This window comes from Fonsecaea nubica (genome assembly GCF_001646965.1).
Source record: "Fonsecaea nubica strain CBS 269.64 chromosome Unknown Scaff4, whole genome shotgun sequence".
In the NCBI taxonomy this organism is placed as follows: domain Eukaryota; kingdom Fungi; phylum Ascomycota; class Eurotiomycetes; order Chaetothyriales; family Herpotrichiellaceae; genus Fonsecaea; species Fonsecaea nubica.
Window position 1 is genome coordinate 587,888 of NW_019173677.1, and position 21,062 is coordinate 608,949.

The window sequence follows — 21,062 nt, forward strand, 5'->3', positions numbered from 1 at the left end:
TTGTAAAAAGCATCACTGCTCCAAAGACAGCAGCAGAGTATGGTTAATTGTTTGCCTTAATATTACACAATTGAAGTTAGAGGTGACTGCCTGTCTCATTGGGTGTTGAATTGTCTCCGCCCGTCATGGCGAACTATATCAACACACCGCAGGCGACCGACGCCTCATATATCACCAATGGGCTCGATCGTCTAGGAGAGATCTCGCCCGAGAAGTCCTTTGCAGCACCCCCAGAAAACCGAGACTTGATCAGCCAGATGCGAAATGCGAAATCTCAGGGTCTCAACCTCCGAACCCCTCGAGCTGGACTACGAGATCCATTGCGCCTGCTACCGAATGGCAACCAAGGTCGATCCGAGTTTACACCTCTCATGCAAAGCGCCACGAAGAAGAACATGGCACGTCGCCTTTCAAGCAAGAAGCCCGGTGTTCAAGCGACTCCTTCCTACCTCAAAGGCGGCTACACACCTGGGGCTCCAAGACTCAGCGATATATCACAGTTTGCGAGCGAACACACTTCAAGTTCGGCTGGAAATGCAATGGACAACACTCCCATGCCTCAACAGATCAGTAGCAGTGCCCAAAGTACACCTCTCGTACCACTGCCAGGACGAGATGCCGCCGGACTTGTGAATGACGGAAACATGATGACCTTACGCGAGCAAGAAAGCATCATTGACAAGGTTGAGAAGGAGAATTTTGGCCTGAAAATGAAGATACATTTCTTGGAGGAGGCTCTGTCAAAGCGAGGCAATGAATTCAACCAAGCTGCGTTGAAGGAGAATACCGATTTGAAGGTCAATAGGATCACCATGCAGCGCGAATTACACAAGTTCAAGAAGAATATTGCCCAGGCCGAGAAGGATGCGGAGGTCTATCGATTACAGCTCGAAGAATTCAAAGAACGAATTAGACGAAAACAAGTGGACGAAAGTGTCCGCATCGAGCTCGAAACCCTCCGAACTGAGGTCAAAGCAAAGGACAAGCAGATCAAAGCATTAGAAACCGAGAGAGATTCTGCGAAAGATCAAGGAAAATCAACTGTCGAGAAGCTCAAAGATGAGATTGAAGACCTGCAAGCTGAACTGCGAGAGAAGGATCGGAAGATTGATGAGAGAGACGACCAGATTGATGCTCTCAAGGCTAAGGCAAGCAAGGAATCAAATGATGTCGCTGAAATTGAGGATGAGCTGGAGTCTGCCCGACAAGAAATTGAGGACCTCAAGCAGGACCTCGAACGCGCAAAAGCAGCTGCATCAGAAGCAAAGGAAGTCCAAGAAGAGGCTCTCGAAGAGAAACGCAAAGCCGAAGAAGATCTAGAAGAGCTGCGCGATGAGATGGCCAACAAGTCCTTCACAACCAAAGGACTGAGTCGACAGCTTGAAGAGAAAACGAACAAACTCGAGGACGATTTAGAAGACTTGCGGGAACGACACAATGCCTTGCAGGTCGAACTTGCAGAGAAGACAGACTCAGAGCGGCAACTGCGCGAGAAAGTTCGAGAGTTGGAGCGCGAAGGAGGGTCGGAACTTCGAAAGTTGCAGCAAGATCTTGAGCAATCTCAGCAACAACGTGATACATTCGAACGTAAACTGAACAGCATGGCCAAACAACTCGAGACTGTCGAGAAAGATTTACAAGTCAAAGTTGAAGAGAAAGATCTCTTGCAAACACGACATGATGCATTGACCAAGGAATCCGCGGAACTTCAGAAAGACCTCTCCAAGGCGCAGAAATCAATCCGAGACCTCGAACTTGCTCTGGACGAGGAAAGACAACACTCGGCACAGAACGAAAACATCGTGAGATCGCAACATAAGCAAGAGGTCGACCTTCTAAACGAACAAATCGACGGGTTGCACCGTGAAGTGCATTCGAAAGAGCGAGACCATGCAGCAGATCTAGAAGAATGGGAGGCACAGAAACGGACGCTTGAAGCCGCGTCGCAGAAGGCAGAAGAGAAAGCCAACGGCCTTCAACGCACGGTGGATAAATTCCAAGATGCGCAAGGAACAATCAATGGCCGTGAAATGAAGCTACAAGCAGCGCTCGAAAGCGAGAAACAGCGACATCATCAAGAAGAAAAAGTGCTTCTCAAACAGATCGAAGAGCTCCAGCAAGATCTCGCCGACAAACGCACAGCATCTGATGAAAACAGACTGGAGCTGAACAACGCCAAAGAAGAGCTGCGTATCTCGATCAGGGACCAAGCGGCGTTGAGAGAAAAGGTGGCTGAATTGGAGGAGGAGATCGAGGTACTCCAGGCAGACATTGAGCAAGAGCACAACTTCGCGGAAAAACAACAGCAGAAATTCTCCAGCCATGCGGATGCCCAGATTCAGCAGATGCAGGAAGAGAGGCAGTCCTTGCAGAAGGAGCTTGCAAAACGCAACAGCGACCTACAGGACGCACGCATGGCTCTCAAAAAGGCCGAGGAAGAACGTGACGCTCTCGAGTCCAAACTTCAGAATGCTTCCAAGTCGAATGACGAAACATTCGGCATGGATCAAGAAAAGCGAGAACTGAAGCGTCTCAAAGTCAAGCTCGAGAAAGACATTGCCCGATTGACAACGGAGCGCGACAATCTCCATGAAGCTAACCAAGCGTTGGAAGATGAGATCAATGCCGAGCTTGAGCGAGCAGGCAATGAAGAGGCTCGTTTGAATGCGGAAATAGACTCTCTCCGGAACCAGAAGGCTTTCAATGCAGACAACAGGGATCGAGAATTGACTTCTGCAAAGAACAAGGTCGCTCGTTTGGAGACCCGTATCAAAGAGTTGGAGGAGATGCTCGACAACCCTTCGAAGACGGTGGCTTCTCAAGCTGGGGATCTGTCTGGTCTCAGACACGACTTGGTAGAAGCAAGAAACAACGAAACGGCAGCCACCAAAAGAGAAGCAGATCTGAAAGCAAACAACCGCGACTTGAAGATGCAGGTCAACAACCTCGAACGCGAGCTGCATGAGGCCAAACTTGCACAATACAAAGCCAAATCGCCATCAGTCTCGCCCCCTCCATCACACTCGAAAGAAGTTGCCAGGCTCCGACAAGAGCTGGTTGATATTCGAGCCGAAATTCAGGTGTTGAACTCGGAGAATCGCGAGTTGAAACGTGCCACCCGTCGAGCTTCTACTGATGACGATCAACTGGTCATGCTACAGACGCAGATCAAATCTCGTACTGCAGAGGTGGAATCATTGAGTGCCAAAATTGCAGAGCAGAATGACCTGGTCAATGAACTGCAGGAGGAGCTCAATGATCTTCGGGAGAAGGATGGTGAGGCACAACACCTCTCTTCAAGCATTCGCAAACGTGATAGACAGATCCATGATCTAAAGGCGCAACTCAAACGCCTGCGGGAAGAACAGGAAGGAACCAATGACTTGTCCATGCGACTGTCGAGTCGCGATAATGAAGCGAGGGAGATGAAGCATCAACTCCGACGTCTTCGGGAAGAGCGCAGCGTGGCCAACCAAAAAGCTGAAGCGGTGGAGAACGAGCTCGAAGCGCTGCAGACCAAGTATGAAGGTATCCTTGAACGTCTCACATCTGGCAAGTCAAGCAGAGATGAGGTTCGAGCAAAGGAGATGAAGGGCCTGATCAAAGAGATTATGTGGTTGAAAGCCAAATGCAGACGGGAAGAACGCCTACGAAAGGACCTGGCATGGAGCAAAGCCTTCCTCGAGCAGGGCGAGGCTGTGAGGGTCGAGTGGTACGTTCTCTTTTCCAGTCCGGTTTTATTGTCTGGTATACTGACAGGTTCGACAGCAATCAAGTTGATCTCCACATTCTGGGAGAAATGGGCGTATCTCTTGACAAACGCAAGTATGAGGTCAAGCTGAAGCCAGTGCAGAAGCTGCGTGCCAGTGTGTTCGCTGTAATCGCCGCTATTCGCATGAGCAACATGGAAGAACAGTGGAGGGATGCGAAACTGCTCGGTGAAGAACTCAAGTTGATCCGGACCAAGCAATCGAGGCAGCGTTCGATAAGGCGTGTTTTGGAGGTTTGAGAGATGTACGAGCTACATGGGCTTCTTATGGCGTTGTTTAACAGTGTGACCATTGTCTGTTTGTATCAGGGATGGATGGTTGGATGTTGCATTGGTTTGGCGTCTTTCTTCGCGATCACGACGATATGACCCTTTTCTGGTTTGAATGAGGGACTCAACAGAGATGCTTCCCCCCATCATCATCATCATCCTCCTCCTCCATCCTCCAAGTGGTCTTTCTCTGTCTGGTTCTATCATCTCAATAGCCTATGAAAAGCGGAGAAGAGCGTCGATCCCGCCGTTGATTCTTGTCGTGTTGCATCATCAAACTTGTCTTCTTCCCCTCTATGCCATATTTCAGTCGTGCGGGTGGTGCTAGACTTGACAGGGCTCGTGGCTCGTGGCTTGACTGATCTTCAGTCTTGATATCCGTTGTCGACCAGAGAGGCGCTAGGGAACTCGCTTCTTGTATATCAATTTCTCAAGACAATTCAGGCTCAAGGAAGCCCCCGCCTGAATTCCCCCCACCACCGATCCCACAATGAACGGGCCAAATTACGACGCAACGGGCGTCGAGTTCTACTCGATCGACGACCTCTCCTTCTCGAGCGGCACAACGCTGCACGACGTCCGCGTGGCGTATCGGAGCTACAACCCGACCTCGACGGCCGGGGTGGTGCTGATCCCGACGTGCTATTCGGGCCTCATCAACACGACCCTGACGTTTACGTCGGCCCCGTACGATGCGCTGGCGCAGTACCACGTGGTGGTGGTGGCGATGCTGGGCAACGGCGAGAGCGCGAGCCCGTCCAACAAGCCCTTCTTCCCAGAGACGGGCGAGCTGCGGTACGAGGACGTAGTGCGGGCGCAGCACGCACTGGTGACGGCGCACTTGGGGGCGTCGGCGCTCGAGGCTGTCGTGGGCTTCTCTATGGGCGGCCAGCAGGCGTACTACTGGGCGGTCATGTACCCGGAAATCGTGAAGCGGATCGTGGTCATCTGCTCGGCGGCGCGGACGTCGCTGCACAACTATGCCTTCCTCGAGGGCCCCATCGCCGCGCTGACCAGCTCCATCGACTACGTCGCCTGGAAGGCCATGAAGGACAAGATAGCCCGCGGCGAGGCCGTCGGCGTCAACCTCAAGGAGGTCGTGCCAAAACGCGGGCTTCGCGCCTTTGCCCGCGCCTACGGCGCCTGGTTGACCAGCACGGCGTGGTTCCGCGAGCGCCGCTTCACCCAGATGGAGGGCCACCCGAGCAGCGTCGAGGAGTGGATGCGCATGCGCGAGGAGGGCTACCTGGGCTGGGACGCCGAGGACCTGCTCGTGCTGGCGCGCATGTGGCAGATTGGCGATGTCGGGACCGTCATTCCTTCAGAAGGAAGCAGCACCAACAAACTCCTCAGCGAACTCGGCGGGAGGATCCCCGACGACGACCTCTACCGCGCCGCCCTCGCCAGCATCCAGGCTAGAGTGCTTCTCATGCCCTGCCGCACCGACCAGTACTTCCCGCCCGAGGACTCGGAGATTGAGATGAAACACCTCAAGCACGGCCGTCTGGCCGTCATCGAGAGTGTCTGGGGCCATGTCGCCGGCGGCGGCTTGAATCCTCCGGACACGGAGTTTATGAACGCGCGGATTGCAGAGTTGATGAAGGAAGTGTGAGTGAGTGAGTGATGGACTGGTTCATGGGCCTTTTGCTCCATCTGTTCCATGGCCACCCCCGCGAGATTTTCCAGAGACTCGAGGGCCAGGCAAGGGGAACGGAAGAAAAAGAGGAGAAGGAGTCTCTATTGGAATCGGGCTTCCTTGTCTACACACATACCATACCTACATACATACCTAGTAACCTAGCATGCATGCAATGCGACATTGACTACTCATGTATGTTACATAGACTTTCAATCCTCCCAGGAATGGACATGGTCTTCCTCACACGAAGCCCAAGGTGCCAACAAGGCAGGACAGGATAGGACAGATCCCGAACCCATATCAGATCTCGGACTCTCTCTCTCTCTCTCCCCCCCTTATCATCCAGGGACTCGAAGGCCCGGGTCTCTCAAGATACTCCATGGTGGACGAGAATCTTCCGTTTCCATCACAGCAAGAAGAAGAACAAAAGCCAATAAGAAAAGGAACAAAATTGCGTGCTTCTTGTATGCTTTTCCCATTCGAGGTCTGGAATTTTGTTATTCCAGACCCAGGAACAAACAACAGTCCCCGGGTAGGGAGTGCGCCATGTACATTTTTATGTCGTAACCCGCAACAAAAATCCCAAAATCGCCCATATATATTGCATCGAAACATCCTGGTCCCAAATTCCCACAAGACCACATCGCATAACATCACATCACATGCGCATTATAATAAGAGGCTTCAAACACACACACAAAGGAAAATGACATGGCTTGATCCTCCCCGCCCGTCTTCGTTTCTCTCATCCTCAATCGTAGTTCTGCACCTGCCAACTCAGGATCATCATCCACAGAAACAAAACGGCCAGTATTATGCTCCACGCAAAACTGGCCTTCCAACACGCGCAGATGTTGCTCTGCGTGAGCCACGCCAGCGTCTCTATTGAGACGCCGTGATATTCTTGGTTCTGGACAAAGTTGTTACAATTGCCGTTGACGTTGCCGTCGCCGTACAGTTGAATGGCCGTCTCTATTAGAGTGGTCACCCATAGCACGAAGAGCACGAAGCTGCCCAGGAGGATGATGCCCGGGATGAGTAACCGGCGTGCCGCGAGGATGAGGATGATGATGAGGAAGACAATCGTGAGGGAACCGCAGATGACGGCGAAGGGGAATAACCTGTTTAGACCCGAGAAATCCGGCTGTCAGCAGTTATCCAACGCACCTTTGCGTATATAGGAAGCATACCAAGGAATTCCAACCTGCAATTGATCCTGCACGGCGATGAACCACGCATTGATGCCCAACACAGTAGATGACCCGGCCAACACGATGAATATCCACAGATTCAGTTGTACTTCGGGCCAGATATACCGCCGGCGCGACGACTCGCGCACAATGACTTCTGTCGCCATCTTCTTTCCGGGCGAGATGAGGCGGGGGAGGGCGTGCAAGGGCGCCGAGCGCGGGCCACGCTGCGCTCAGAATAAGGTGCGCCCGTCGAAGGGAATTTGTGGTACTGGAGTGGGAGTCGAGGAATCTGCGCAGGGCCGGCGTAGTAGGGCTCAAGCGTGCGTTTCGACGCAGCAGGTTTGCTTTTTCTTCTTCTGATCGTCGGCGGGTTTCAACACGTTTTCAGACGAGGACCGTCCCCCATAGAGGCCGTGGGCGCGCTCTTAAAAATGTTGCAGGATGTCGCAGGCATATGCTGGTAAGTTCGGGTGCGTCAGTTCGAGTAGTTGTTGGGCTGCAAGACGGAGCAGGTACCCGAGCGAGCACAGGAGGACGTGGCTGCAGCGTGTGGTTCATGAAGCATCGTTAAGCAAGCTCGGTGAATGGGGATCGGCCACGACGCGGCGGGCATGTTGGTGTTTGGTGTTTGGTGGATGATGCATGCGGTGGAGACGAGAAACTGCGGGCGGCGGGTGGCTTGGGGCAACCGGACCAGGGCGGGTGGATGAGACTCGGTAAACAAACAAGGCATCACACAAAGCACGAGGCCCCAGTATGTACCGAGTAGTAAGATGATGAGATGATGAGATGGCACCCAGGACTGTACCTATGTTAGGCATGTACATTCTCGGTACTGGGTACTCCGTACTCGGTAATGATCCTGATTCTCCCACGTATCTCTGTAAACACAAGTCCCCCGTCCCTCATTCTTCATTCTCAACTCTTCAGGCATAATTGTACAGTCATGTGGCCCCCCATAACGCCCACCCTCTTTCCATAGCAGTCATGCACCATGCGTTTGCAACCTTGACAATAATAACCATCCACCCGTGATTCCCAACCATTCGTTCCCTTATGTCGTAGGCGATTAGGCTCAATATGCACGCGTACATACAGCACATGGAGATGGTGATGTGGTGACTTGTCCTTCTCCCACCCAAGTGTCACTCTGGAGAACAGGCACTTTTGCACTTCTCACACGGTCCGTCACAAAGCCCTGGAACATGCAAACGAGCAACGCCGATCCCTAAGCCCTCTGAAAGCCTCAGGCAAATCTGGGAATCTGTCAAGTATGGCACTGATCCCCTAGTGATAGCCGTAATATACTCCTCCTAGAATATTTGCAAGCCGGCGAAATCCCAAGTCTTCCTCTGTAATACTCTAGACTTTCCAAACGGACAGACTCGTTTTGGTTACTCCTCGACGGTGGCATCCTGTTTCACCGTCAGTTAGTATCTCCCAGAAGAAGAGTTGAATTGAAAACTCACCTCATCCGGGTCCCGCACAGATGATGCTCCTCGTCGCCGGACAGAACTTCTCCGATCCACCTCTATGGTCTCCTCGACGATAGTCCCCTCTCGCCTGCTGCTGCTGCGTGGCCCGCGCCGACGAATGACTTCTTCCTCCACGACTCCGCGCCGAAGACCAAACACATTCCCGTAATTGAGAGCCGCCCAAACAACGTATATGATAAGCAGGAACCCGCCGATTGAGCCCAGCACGATGGCAGCGACGGTCCCGGGTTTTGGGCCAGCGTTGAGGCCGAGGTATGTTGTGGGTATAGCGAGAATTGCCTGCCGCTTCGTCAGAGACGAGGTGCCCGAACCGCCGCCGGGCTCGTAGACCTGAAAACTATTCATGCTGGGTGAGTCGAAGATAGGCGCCAGGGTGAGTTGATCAATGTCTATGCAGGCTTTGTATCAAAGAACTTCACGATGTGTGTGACACAGCACGAGACACTTTAAAACGCAATGGTGTCCCATGGGCACTATGAAAGGTGATGCTTCTATTGTTTCGAGACTGGGGTGGCCCATGATCGAGTACATGTATCTCCAGAGTACTACGTGGGCTGACGCGACCAGACTAAACACCCACCAACCTCTTCCGTACCAGTTTAGCATGTGTTTCTGGGCGAGGAGCCGACGAATCTCCACCCGGACACAAGTGGGAAAACACCTGGCATGGATTGATATGCCCCTCATCCTTCGAGCTATTCCGATCTCTACAAAGTTGCCTGTTGGGCAGTTCCTCCCAGTCGCAACTGGTGGTCGAGCTCTTGAGAAAACACCGTTGGACTACCAACGTTGTGCTGCGTCTATTGGGACTTACCTTTGTAACGGCCCGGAAGTATATCCAGTGTGTTGTTGTTGTTGGGGAAAATGGTGTCGCCCCGGTGAGCATCCTTGGATCGGCCGACAAGCGAGGCCAAAAAGCTGAAGCTAAAGTCTCCCCACAGCCTGCGATGATGCCTAGGATCGTGAGCAGGCATGCTTATTTACTCGCCCGGTTGCCGGTTGCTCTAGGCAAATCCGCAGCGCCTAGGGCTGCTGCTAAGCGAGGAACGAGCACCCAGGCTGGGGAGGATCAATATACTACATGCACTTGTGGCTGCTTAAGCATCCCTCCGCTGAAGGATTTAGGTGCCACTGAGAACCAGATCTAAGTCTGCGACCAGAAGCATGAAGATGCTCAACCTTATTCGAGGATAACACAGGAGATCTTCGTACAAAGATTCTTCCTGCTCAACATTACAACTCATTTTGCTCGTGAAGGCTGTGACATGCACAACCGGTGCCACTTCCCCGTCTCTTTCTGGAAAGTATGACCTTGTACACTTCGAGCAAATATAGGGCATCTGAGAGGATTAGAGATTGGCAGCACAATCCATGGAAGAAGATGTCTGGGTGCTTCTGCGGCATGGCTTGGGAGGCTGACACTCTGTCTGCAGACTTGCCGCAACTCTGGTGGGATTCCTAAGGCTTCACTGGCATGTTGAAGCTGACTGGCGAGCTTATAGCGAGTGATGAATGTAGATAACCAACTCAGTCGTGACGATATATCGAATTATTGTGTTCCTCCTAGTCTGTAGCAGGAGGAAATGTGGGCGCTGGACAAGGCTGAGTGCGTTGCCCCCGCAACAACCCAGATGGTCGTCCTTGTAGTTACTCGGCCCTACAACCACAGCTGCGGACCACGATCTTGTATTTCGCACCCACAGAACCTCATCCTTCGACGTCTATAATTTGCAAAGCTCAAGATGAGCGTGCGTGTCGTCGCCCGTATTAGACCACTTCTGAAAACCGAAATCGAAAGGGACCAGATCGTGAGCAGCCACCCTGGTCCGGATGGGAAGCCGACGATTGTCAAGATTCCCAACCCCAAGAACTTTGCCGAAGAGTACAGTTTCCAGTTCAACAGTGTCTATGAGCAAGATGCAACGCAGCAGGAGATATTCGACGCGGAGGGTAAGCTTCTCGTCCGGTCGCAAAAGCTGGTATTCGCCGGACTGACTCCTGTGGCCTCAGTTGCACCCACAGTCAAACACCTCCTCCTCGGTTACGATGTCACCATCTTCGCTTATGGCTCGACGGGGACAGGAAAGACTCATACGATGCGTGGCGGAAAGTCGCTGGCTGACCGTGGCATGATTCCGAGATTGCTTAGCAGTATCTACAGAAAGAGTCGGGCGATTGAAAAGAGCAGTAGTGGAGAAACCACGGTCGAAGTGTCCATGAGCTACTACGAGATCTACAACGACCGCGTCTTTGATCTTTTCGAGGCGCCCGAGAAGCGAACGGCCACTGGACTGCCCATCAGAGAAGCTGAAGGTGGAAAGACGGTGGTCGTTGGTCTGACCGAAATGCCTTGCGCCTCTTTGAAGGATTTCGAGGTCTTGTACGACAAGGCTAATGCCAATCGAAGTACTGGTGCCACCAAGCTCAACGCCCATTCATCACGATCACATGCTATTCTTTGCGTTAAGGTGGCCATCACAACTCCGACGGAAACGAGAATTAGCACAGCCTCTGCCATTGACCTGGCGGGCTCGGAAGACAATAGAAGAACGGGCAATGGAAAGGACAGAATGGTCGAGTCCGCGAGCATCAACAAGTCCTTGTTTGTCCTGGCGCAATGCGTGGAAGCCATTAGCAAGAAACAGCAGCGCATCCCGTATCGTGAATCCAAGATGACCAGGATCCTCTCGCTGGGACAAAACAATGGCTTCACAGTCATGATCCTCAACCTGGCGCCTGTCAAGGCCTACCATCTTGACACGCTCAGCTCCCTGAACTTTGCAAACCGGACTAAGAAGATTGAGGTTCGCGAGGTGGAGAATGAACCCATCTTTAAGGGTCCTCCGCGCCAGGTCCCAGGCGCACCAGTCGGCGGCCCGACGATGCAGCGGCAACCACTTCGGCCTCTAACCAATGTCGTCAATGTAAACCTCACTGCAAATCGGGATACAACTGCGAAAAATGACAAACCACCAAAGGCCTTTGCGGTCTACTCGGACAAAAACAAAACGGCTATTGGTGCCAAACTCATGCCGCAGAAGTCGTCTCCACTGAAACGCACGGCTGAGACGTCGTTGCTGGCATCTGCTCGCCCGCCCAAAATCGCGCGCCCAACACCCAGCTTTATCCGGCGTGCCCCAGAATCTCAAGCTCTGGGTATGGATAAATCCTCGATCGAGAATCTGGTGGAGAAGAAAGTCTCCGAGATTCTTGCAGCCCGAGCTCTCAACGCACCCGACCCAGCTCCACAAAAGTCCATATCTGAAGAAGTTCAACGGCGGCTGGACAGTATTGAGAAGAGGCTGGAAGGGCAAGACGGTGAGAGGGCGGAAGGCTTAAGTTATCTGTTCATGGCCAAGCAGCATCAAGCCCGCGGGGAGTTTGGGAGCGCTCTGAAGATGTATGAGCTGGCTAGGCCGTATTTTCCCGACAACGAAAAGTTGAAGGGTAAGATTGAACGGCTGAGAGAGAAGCTGGCAGCGAAAAAGGAGTCGAGCGATACAGTGGGAGATTCAGACGAGAGGCTGGATCTATCAAGCAGATCGGAAAAGCCGAAGACGTCCCGCGGCAATGATGAGGGCGATGAAAGCTACCAGGATGAGGATAACGAGGGCTCAGCCTACCACGAAAGCGACCAAGACGAAGCTTCTCGGCCACGACAGAGAAAACAAGCAAAGTCGCAGAAACGCCGAGCAAGAGCATCATCACCGGATCCCCTCACGCAGCAAGGTCCAATCGAGCCGAGTGCTGCAGTAACGCCTCGAACACAATACCTCCTGAAAGTCATCAATACCCGGGATATCATGAAAATCAAGACATTAAACGGGCTTGGTGCAAGGCGTGCCGAAGGGATCGTGGACTACCTCAATGAGCAAGAGGGTGAAGGGGTCGAGGATGTCTTTGTCCGAAGCTGGAATGATCTGGTCAAGTTGAGGGGGATTGGAAAGAAGACGCTTGAGACCATGAGGGAGGGTGTTCAGGTGGTCTTGTGAGTAAGGAGGCGACCCAGCTTCAACAGTGTTGTGTATATACTGTTGTTCAGAATTATGCATTGGTTGGTTGTCATGAATAACAGATGGTCTGGGGGACGAGGCTGCGGTGGCGAGGCTGTTTTTTAAAATTGGTGACTGGCTTTTCGCACCTTTGAACACTCCGAGGCTGTTGCATCTCGATTCAGTCCTATGGACTTGTAGACGACAGCTGTCTATATCAGTTACGACTTCTTTTTCCTCATTCGCGGCTGCCTGAAAGACTGGCTAACCCATTGGCCACGTCGCCTCTACACTGCGCTTTTTCAATGGGACCACATTCCGCATTGTCAGCGAAGTCGCATCACCATGCAAACATTGCCATACGGTCGACAAATCATATTCTCAGCCAACAGCTCCTCCAGCGACTCTCTGGGCCCCTCTGAACCCCAAGCCCGCGTCTCCACCTTTGAGCGCTCCCTTGGCCGTCCTTTCAAGCCTCCCTCACCCAGCCTCAGCTCGACACAATCCGACATCATATTCTTTCTGCGCATCTCAAGATCCTGAAAGCCTGATAGGGCCGTCGGATCACAGAAATTGACTCTCAGAACATCGGCGATAACGAGGATCACGGGCTGTTTGGCATAGATGAATATGGGGTGCAATGGTGGAAGTGCAGGTTGATCTGGCAGTAATACGCTGTTGTTTGTCTTCCACCGTGATCACGTCGTCACGGAATAGCTCGACGGAGTAGCTTGCAATGTGATATGTGTCATGCATGGAAGAAGCGAAGCATGCCTTTCAACCCTGGGCTGGATGCGCCGCACGATAACGGCAGAGTCATCCCCAGGAATGCGCCTTGCCGGGATCAGGCTGTCACCCCTGCTCATTTGGTGGTTGTAGCAAGCCTGTCGTACTTTGACTCGCATCCAAACAAGTCAGCCTTCTACCCTGCCTAACTGGCTTTTGTGCATTCGTCCTGCAGATGCTGGGCGGCTCGGTTGCTTCGCCTCCGCCAACACATCCTCCGGCTTTCCACCCAAATACCCACCTATCGCCAGCCTGATATTGTCGAACCTGGCTCTCGAAATTCTTCTCAGCCAGCGGAGGATAGACTTCTCTATCACAGACTCTGCTTTCCATTGTTGTTGGCTGCAGAATTCGAGATGGTCGACCCTCTTACGACTTTCGCGGCCGCGGGCAACGCCCTCCAGTTCGTCAGCCTTGGGATCGACTTGGTCCGCAAAACCATCGACTACGCGAATGGTGGCGGGAACAATTACTTTGAGTCATTGAAAGACTGCGTGCAACGTCTGTCGGTCTCAAGTGCCCATCTCCAGACGTCGATGGAGTCCAGCGCCTCCCAATTGCTGCCGCCAGGACCTGCCCGTGGTCTGCATCGTGCAAACCTCGAGTGCTTGAAAGTGTCTCAGGAGTTCACAGCGACGCTGGATAAGCTGGGTCTCAATAGGAGGCACAGCCTGTGGAAAAGTGGTGAGTCTCTTGACACTAGAATCCTTGATTTCAAGATCTGCACCATGGCCACTTTCTGGCTATCCAATACAGCGTATGCTAACCATTTCAATATGGTAGTCAAACTGGCATTGAAAAGTCACGCTGAAAAATCATACATTGACACCTTATCGCGGAATCTGGATCATGCGAGGGCGAACTTGATGCTCTCCCTCATGGTTTACCTCCACGACCAGTCTGCCGTGGACCGCCAGAATATGAGCGAGGGAATGCGTATTATCGCAGACCAAGCTCTAAGGGCTACCAAGGCGTCTGCTGATATTAAAGCTGATATTGCCAAACTGAATTCTAGCCTTTCCTCGCTAGCTATCGACGATACCACCATATCTCTCGATGTTGAAGATGCATTGGAACGCAGCGGCACCTATCTTGCAAATGAGATCAAGGGGCTCTTTACACGCCTGGAGCGGTTGGATGATAACCTCAAAGCTTTACTGGACGAGGTGCACCGGCTCCTTCCCACAATGAACAGCGAACTGGCCGCTCGACGTTCGATCGTGGAAAGCCTATGGTTTCCAGAGATCAACAACAGACGCAATAACATAGGTCGGGCCTTCACTAACACATATCAGTGGATATTCATGCACAAGGACAATCAAGGAATTGTATGGGACGACTTCGTTGAGTGGTTGCATTCGAGCAAGCACCCTATATACTGGGTGTCTGGAAAGCCCGGATCTGGAAAGAGCACTCTGTTACGAGAACTTGATGAATGCGCAAATGAGTTGTTGTCTCGTTCCGCATCGGGTGACGATGCCGACTTTCTCAAGGCTTCGTTTTACTTTTGGTATGCTGGAACCAACGACGAAAAATCGATGTCCGGCTTGCTTCGAACACTCATCCACCAGCTGCTGTCGCCACATCTTGATCTTGTAGACCGAGTGGTTTCAGGCAGCAAATGGGAGGCAAGCTTAGGTGGATATTCGCGTCTTCACGTGTGGGAAGAAAATGAGTTGGTTGAAGTCCTAAGTAGGACTATACAACACCTTGGAAGGAGCAAACAGATTTTGCTCTTTATCGATGGTCTAGACGAACACAACGGTTCGGATGACCAACGGCAGAAAGCTCTGGATCTGATCCACAGACTCGCTCGAAACCAGAACGTCAAGGCGTGTGTCGCAAGCCGGCCCTATAACATATTTCGAGATGGGTTCCGGGAATGCCCGCAACTCCGGCTCGAGGATCTGACCAAAGAGGACATACGACTCTATGTCCATGGCAAGCTGGCCCAGAACTTGCACTTTCAGCGACAACTACGCGGAGAGCCGCAGCTACTTGACAATCTAACCACAGAAATTACAAGTCGTGCTAGAGGGGTATTTCTGTGGGTGCACTTAGTTGTGCGTGATCTTCTGAGAGTCCTGAGGGACGGAGGTCGCGGCAAGCATTTGTTCAGAGAGTTGGAGAGCATCCCCCTTGACCTGGATGACTACTTCCAACGCATATTTGAGTCGGTGCCAGTGCCGTATCGAAAAGATGCATCCATCATCCTCCAGACAGCATTGTCCTGCAGCAGCGAGGACGCCGTGGGCGTCCGTGGTGTTACGGACTTTCAATTTCGTCTTATGCATCTCCATTTCCTGGATCAGAGTGAAGACTTGTGCTTTGGTGCGAATTCCCAACTTTACGACGTCGACTTTACTCATCCGCAAGAAGGGAGTGACCTCCTCGAGTTGCTGGAGCGAATGCTGATGAGCAGATGTATGGGGTTGTTAGAGACTGGTTCGAACACCGACGAGAATGGCTACTATGGTTACAGCCAAACCATGAACCCCGGAACGCGCATCGAGTTTCTGCATCGAACAGTACGAGATTACTTTGCTGGTCGTGCTGCAAGAGATCTGCTTCACCGCCACACCGACTCACCATTCGATGCTCACATGTTCCAATGCAACCTCATGGCCATCGATATCAGAACCTTCGGCCGTTATGGAGCGACCTTTGGTAGGGGGCTGTTTGACGTAGAAAAATTTCTCCGGCACATTATAGAGCGACCAGATGAAGAGGAGGCTGCATTTGTGCTATTTGAAAAGGTGGTGGAACCGTTCGACGGGATTGAAATGGCAACATCTAACTACGACTACAGTCACCTAAACATCCAATCTGGGATTATCCACCTAATATTTCGGAGTTGGTCGGAGCACCGAAGCAATGCCATCTCACTCAGCATACAGCTTGGTTGGAAGTCGTATGTCAAGGCACGACTAACAGAGGCAAAAGTTCGAGAGAAAGAGGGGAGACCTCTGCTTCACTATGCTCTTACACCACTCACTGAATGCTGGACATTGCCTGATCCCAGCATCTTGAGCGACCTCCTGAGACTCGGCGCCAATCTAGACGAACTTGTTAGTACGCCGTATCTTAGTGTTCCTATATGGGCCTCCTTCTTAACGGCGATACCCTACATCGAGGACCTTGACTACACGAGATGTCTAGAGATTGTCAAAATGCTCGTGTTACATGGTACTCGGCCTTTGGACCTAGCTAGGCACCACTTTATACACAATTCGGCATTATATCCCGACATGCGCAGAGGTGTAGGGAGGCCCTGTCGAACTAACCGTCAGCAAAAGGATGATGCCGAGACATTATTCTCATTCCTAGACGTTGCCGAGAGTCTTGTGCGGCGGTCATTCGACGGTTCGAAGTCCCCCGTCTTCACCGAGGAGGACATCGTAACCTTGAGGGAACTGGAGCTCTCCCGATATGGGAAAAGCCCGGACTATCATCCGTCTCTCGAGCAGCCAGTGTTGGGTGCAAAACGGGCCAGAGAGTCGTCTCCCTCACAGACAGATGATGTACAGCTCGAGTCCAACGGACGTGGCCATGACTCTGATGGTGAGGAGCAGCCACTCCAGAAGAAGACCCGGAGGTAAGGGTTTCTGGATCTGGTGCTTGATATGCACAGTCCACTTTTCGGTGTGGACAGGTGTCTCAGGTGGAGTTGCTCCTTGACATGCTGGACAATGATCGCTACACTATTCGATACCGCGAATTGGTGGCCACCATGGACGATTTCACGACACTTTGAGCACTCTCTTTGATATACAACCCCAGCGAAGGAGAATCGGACATATTGCAAAATGGGACCTACTGAGGGAATTGTTCACATGGTAGTTTGAATCTTCTGGAGTGCTTGATGTGTTTCATTACACATACATATCACGATGTTCCCAAACGGGCGCTTTTACTAGGTATCCTATTGATCAGACACGACGCTTGTCACGCTTCCATCTTCCCGCCCAAAGGATGACAACTCTGACCAAAGTCGATCTTCAGGAAAACGTTGGAGAATCGTTGTTGTCCAAAGGAATGAATCTCTTCTTCCTTTTCGGCGATTTCCACCGGTCACAGTCTCTCGCAAGACTCGACTCTGCGTGGTTTTCCCAGGCAGGTCATCCGTGATCATGAGCCACTCGCTCTACCATGGCCGTGTATGCGACCTGGGTCCGCAGACCGGCGTTGTTGTCCCTTGGGGATCTCATCATTGCGAATCCCGGCAACGGCAGAGTGGTCCTTCTTCCTGGACGGCTCAATGCCTCGTCTTCGACAAGGCTGTACCTCGAAGAAAGAGGAGACGACGAGGTAGAACCAGCCTTCTTGTGCGGCGATCCCTCCTCCGGTGATTCTAGAGGTGGCGGCAGCGGCGGGACCGGCAAGACGACCAATCTGGCCCGTTTGGCCCAGCGTTTCGTGCTCGCCGTGGGGGCGATCTCGTTCGGTCCACCGCGCAGCATGACCTGCGTGACGGCCCTACCCATGCTGGTCTGCTTGGTGTAGTGGTTGAGGGCGGCCCAGACGCGGGGCTGGACGCAGCAGATGAGCAGCGACGCGAGCAGGGTGACGACGAAGACGGCGCCGACCACGAACGCCGGGATCGCGTACCGCAGGTCCTCGTACGCGATGGACCGCTCGTACCGGTGCGCCTGGCGCAGTCCGACCGCGTTGGCGAAATCGTCGGCGTTGTGCTCCGTCACCGACGCCATGGACCCCATCCCTTCAAACCCCGTCCGCGTGCCCACGATGGCGAAGCCGATCAGGTCCGTCCAAATCAGATTCATCAGCGTCTCGGCGCCACCGGTCGACTGGGACATGAGCTGGCGCCATTTGAGCGTCAGCCCGTAGTTGGATTTGCCGCTGTAGCTGTTGGTGGAGGGAATCATGCATGCATCAGTCATATGTCTTGGATATGTCCGAGATATATATTGCTTCCACCTTGCACACGAGAGGAAGGAAAAAAGCAAGAAGGCGGTAACCATGCGCGCGTCCAAGGGAGGACGGACGACGTACTTTGGAATAGAATTCTCATTCACATCACCCAACGCCGCCGCGTACGAGTAGATGCTGTTCCACGCGGCGGTGAAGACCCCCCCCGCCGCGAACGAGTCGTACATGTGGTTCCCTAGGGTCGTGCCGCGCACCGCCGCGGGGAGATAGATTTTTGCCGCGCGGTGGACGTCGACGTCCTCGTTCCCCTGGTGTGATTCATCCACGAGGCCCCAGAACCTGTACACGTCCCAGACCTTGTACGCGGCCGGGTCGACCTTCTCGATTCCCCACCGCGGTAAACTCTTGGAATCTGTATAATTCTTGTCCCGCACCCCGACGACCTGCAACGCGTCGAGTGCGACGCTCCCGTTCGCGCGGAACGTCACCTCCTTGACCGTCGCGGCCACGGCGCTGGCGCACGTGTACAGGTTCTGCGTCCAGGGGGAGCCCGGGTCCGGGCGCCAGGATTGCCCGGTCCCGAGGACGTTCTCTGGCTGCGGGATGCTGTACAGGTAGCCGCACTGCATGAAGGCTTTGGCGGGGACGCTGGGGTCGTCGTCGTAGTAGCCGCTGCAGCGGGTTCCTGGAATATCCGAAAAGGTTAATAGTTGTCAATCTGGCAGATGAGTGGAATAGAGGAGCATAGCATGTCATGGCATGGCGAATAGCACAGAATAGCATAGGTACCCGCGCTCTCTGATTGGTCTATTGGGTATATAGCTGGATAGATCGAGATCATAATACATGCGCATGTACGTACAGTGGGTAGGGAGGTAGACAGGGAGGTAGGTAGACAGAGGTACCATGTAAACTTGGGGGGAAAAAGGAAAGGAAAACTGACAGATGGATGTACTGTACGTACCGTAATCTTTAAACTTGGACTCCAGCGTCGCCTGCCTCTTGTAATAGATATCGTCGAGGAACATGCCGTCCACGCTACTGATCTTGATGGCGCCGGGCTCGCTGAGGTAGCCAAACGTGTTGAATTGGCCCGCGTACACGTCCCCGCGTTCGGAGGTGGAGATGTTGAGCACCTGCGCGACGAACTGGTTGTTCCACCAGGCGAGGATGTCGGCGCTGCGCTTCAGCTGCGGCGTGGGCCCGACGTCCTTCCACTTGTCGTCGGCGTCGTTCCAGCGCGGCGAGGGGATCGAGGCGGGAATGTCGGCGAAGCCGCCGTCATCCCGTAAAAAGCCGTCGTCGCCGGACATGGAGTTGGAGGCGTTGGCGTTGACGGAGAAGTGCAGGCTCAGGTTCGTGTTGGTGCACCGCGTCTCCGGGACGATCCAGAGAATGTCCTCCGTCCAGGTGGCTCCGAGCTCGAGCCCGCCGGGCACGGTGTGGTTGCGGATGCCGACGCCGCCACTGAACGCGTCGATGATCAGCCCGTTCACCAGGTGATAGCCCTCGTTGAGGATCATGGATGGGAGCACCTCGAGACGTCCCACCGCCCGGCTGGCGTTGTTGTCCACGTACCAGTTGTTGACGAGGTTGTAGGCGCGGAACTCGATGTCGAGAAGGTTGGCGACTGTGCCGATCTTGGTCCCGCTGGTAAAGAGATCTCGCGTCACGTCGGGAATCGTCGAGTTGATCACCGTGTGGTTCGGGTATTGGTTCCTGACCGCCGGGTCGTCGTAGATGGAGTGCGGGCAGTCCATCCATTTCTGCCAGCCGCACCGTCTATTGACGCCCTGTCGGTCCAGGGTCGCCATGCCGTAGTACGAGGGGTCTATGAAACCATATTAGCACGGACGCACAACAAAAGGTAGGGGAATTCGTCAAACTTCACACACCTGGGACGTAAAAGAACTCGACGTCATGCAGTCCACGAGACGGATTAATCTTCTCCAAGAGCGGCTTCGGGGTGAGAAAGTTTGCGACGACAAGACACACGGTCGCCAGAGTCACGGTTAGGGAGATGCCAAAGACGCGCCAGCGGACCATTTTGCCCGTAAAGTTACCCGCGGCGCCATCGCTCTGCAGCAGCAACGGCCACCACGAACTCTGGAGGAGATGGCTGATCGAGGACCATGTGACGGCGTCGAAGGAGCGGTCGCGGACGATGCCGACCAAAACAAACGCAAAGAGTAGGGGAATCAATATGTGGACTGTGAGGTTTTAGTTAAACCAGAGCAACAGCGGTAGTTGTCAGGGGGTATGAGCCTTACGAAGTGAGATGCACCCAGAGATAAGACCCGCAACTTCTCCGACGGTGAGATTAACTTCAAACATTCTTGACGAGGGGTATGTTCAAAACGGATGAACAGGTTAGGAAGAAGAAGGCCTCTTGGACAAGCCACAGCTTCATGGGGGGAAGAAAGCGACGGTAAAAAGGCCGATGATGCTTGGGATGAATCATGAAGCTGCCGGAAAGACGTCGGTGATACCACTCTCCTAGTGTTCTACCATTGTCTTCCAATTCCAGCTCAGCGAAGAAGACGACACAAACTCGCTGGCAAAGTCGAGGGAGAAGGGACTTTTGGAGTGGTGCACAAGTGAGTGAGGGTGTGAGGGAGTGGGCCAGAGACCCAGAAGCCAGCGGTGCCACCAATGAAATAGAAGGAAACAAGCCCATTTTGGGCAAATACGAACAGACTAGCCGGTTTGGGAAGCCTTCGCAGTGGCTCGCTCCGCCACGCGCTGTGGATTGGGACTCGGGGGGACTTTGTATTGACTTTGTGGACAACCACCACAGCTTCTAGATCTCCAACCGCATGGCAGTGTGCTCGTGTGGCGCCATGGACTTCCATATTGGGGTGAGATATTTTCATCGAGGTGGAAACTAGTGTGTGACTCGCATTGCAGCCTGATGGCTCGAGTCGCCTGTTCTGGACTTACTTGTGCAACAGTGGTTTCAGTCCCGATCTGACACCGGTAGATTGGTTCTCTGTCAGTCCCCCAGCCAGATATCCGGGTGTGTGTATC

General features: G+C 53.2%; 7 protein-coding genes across 7 annotated transcripts; 4 read left to right on the top strand and 3 right to left on the bottom strand.

The window, feature by feature from the left end:
- Nucleotides 1-125: 125 nt before the first annotated feature.
- AYO20_01149 (hypothetical protein) lies at nucleotides 126-4,009 on the top strand (the record flags this gene model as incomplete). Its single annotated transcript, XM_022639456.1, has 2 exons — nucleotides 126-3,712; nucleotides 3,769-4,009. 2 exons carry the CDS (start codon nucleotides 126-128, stop codon nucleotides 4,007-4,009), a joined length of 3,828 nt encoding a protein of 1,275 aa, XP_022504764.1.
- Nucleotides 4,010-4,529: 520 nt separating this feature from the next.
- Nucleotides 4,530-5,651, top strand: AYO20_01150 (hypothetical protein; the record flags this gene model as incomplete). Its single annotated transcript, XM_022639457.1, has 1 exon — nucleotides 4,530-5,651. One exon carries the CDS (start codon nucleotides 4,530-4,532, stop codon nucleotides 5,649-5,651), a length of 1,122 nt encoding a protein of 373 aa, XP_022504765.1.
- Nucleotides 5,652-6,429: 778 nt separating this feature from the next.
- AYO20_01151 (hypothetical protein) lies at nucleotides 6,430-7,035 on the bottom strand (the record flags this gene model as incomplete). The annotated part of the gene is made up of 2 exons (XM_022639458.1): nucleotides 6,430-6,822; nucleotides 6,883-7,035. The coding sequence occupies 2 exons, from the start codon at nucleotides 7,033-7,035 to the stop codon at nucleotides 6,430-6,432; spliced, it is 546 nt and encodes a 181-aa protein (XP_022504766.1).
- A 1,230-nt stretch (nucleotides 7,036-8,265) lies between these two features.
- On the bottom strand, nucleotides 8,266-9,341 carry AYO20_01152 (hypothetical protein; the record flags this gene model as incomplete). The annotated part of the gene is made up of 3 exons (XM_022639459.1): nucleotides 8,266-8,286; nucleotides 8,341-8,756; nucleotides 9,182-9,341. The coding sequence occupies 3 exons, from the start codon at nucleotides 9,339-9,341 to the stop codon at nucleotides 8,266-8,268; spliced, it is 597 nt and encodes a 198-aa protein (XP_022504767.1).
- Nucleotides 9,342-10,109: 768 nt separating this feature from the next.
- Nucleotides 10,110-12,359, top strand: AYO20_01153 (hypothetical protein; the record flags this gene model as incomplete). The annotated part of the gene is made up of 1 exon (XM_022639460.1): nucleotides 10,110-12,359. The coding sequence occupies one exon, from the start codon at nucleotides 10,110-10,112 to the stop codon at nucleotides 12,357-12,359; it is 2,250 nt and encodes a 749-aa protein (XP_022504768.1).
- A 1,142-nt stretch (nucleotides 12,360-13,501) lies between these two features.
- Nucleotides 13,502-16,744, top strand: AYO20_01154 (hypothetical protein; the record flags this gene model as incomplete). The annotated part of the gene is made up of 1 exon (XM_022639461.1): nucleotides 13,502-16,744. The coding sequence occupies one exon, from the start codon at nucleotides 13,502-13,504 to the stop codon at nucleotides 16,742-16,744; it is 3,243 nt and encodes a 1,080-aa protein (XP_022504769.1).
- Nucleotides 16,745-17,263: 519 nt separating this feature from the next.
- Nucleotides 17,264-20,369, bottom strand: AYO20_01155 (hypothetical protein; the record flags this gene model as incomplete). The annotated part of the gene is made up of 5 exons (XM_022639462.1): nucleotides 17,264-18,011; nucleotides 18,159-18,720; nucleotides 19,000-19,866; nucleotides 19,931-20,245; nucleotides 20,306-20,369. 5 exons carry the CDS (start codon nucleotides 20,367-20,369, stop codon nucleotides 17,264-17,266), a joined length of 2,556 nt encoding a protein of 851 aa, XP_022504770.1.
- Nucleotides 20,370-21,062: the final 693 nt, after the last annotated feature.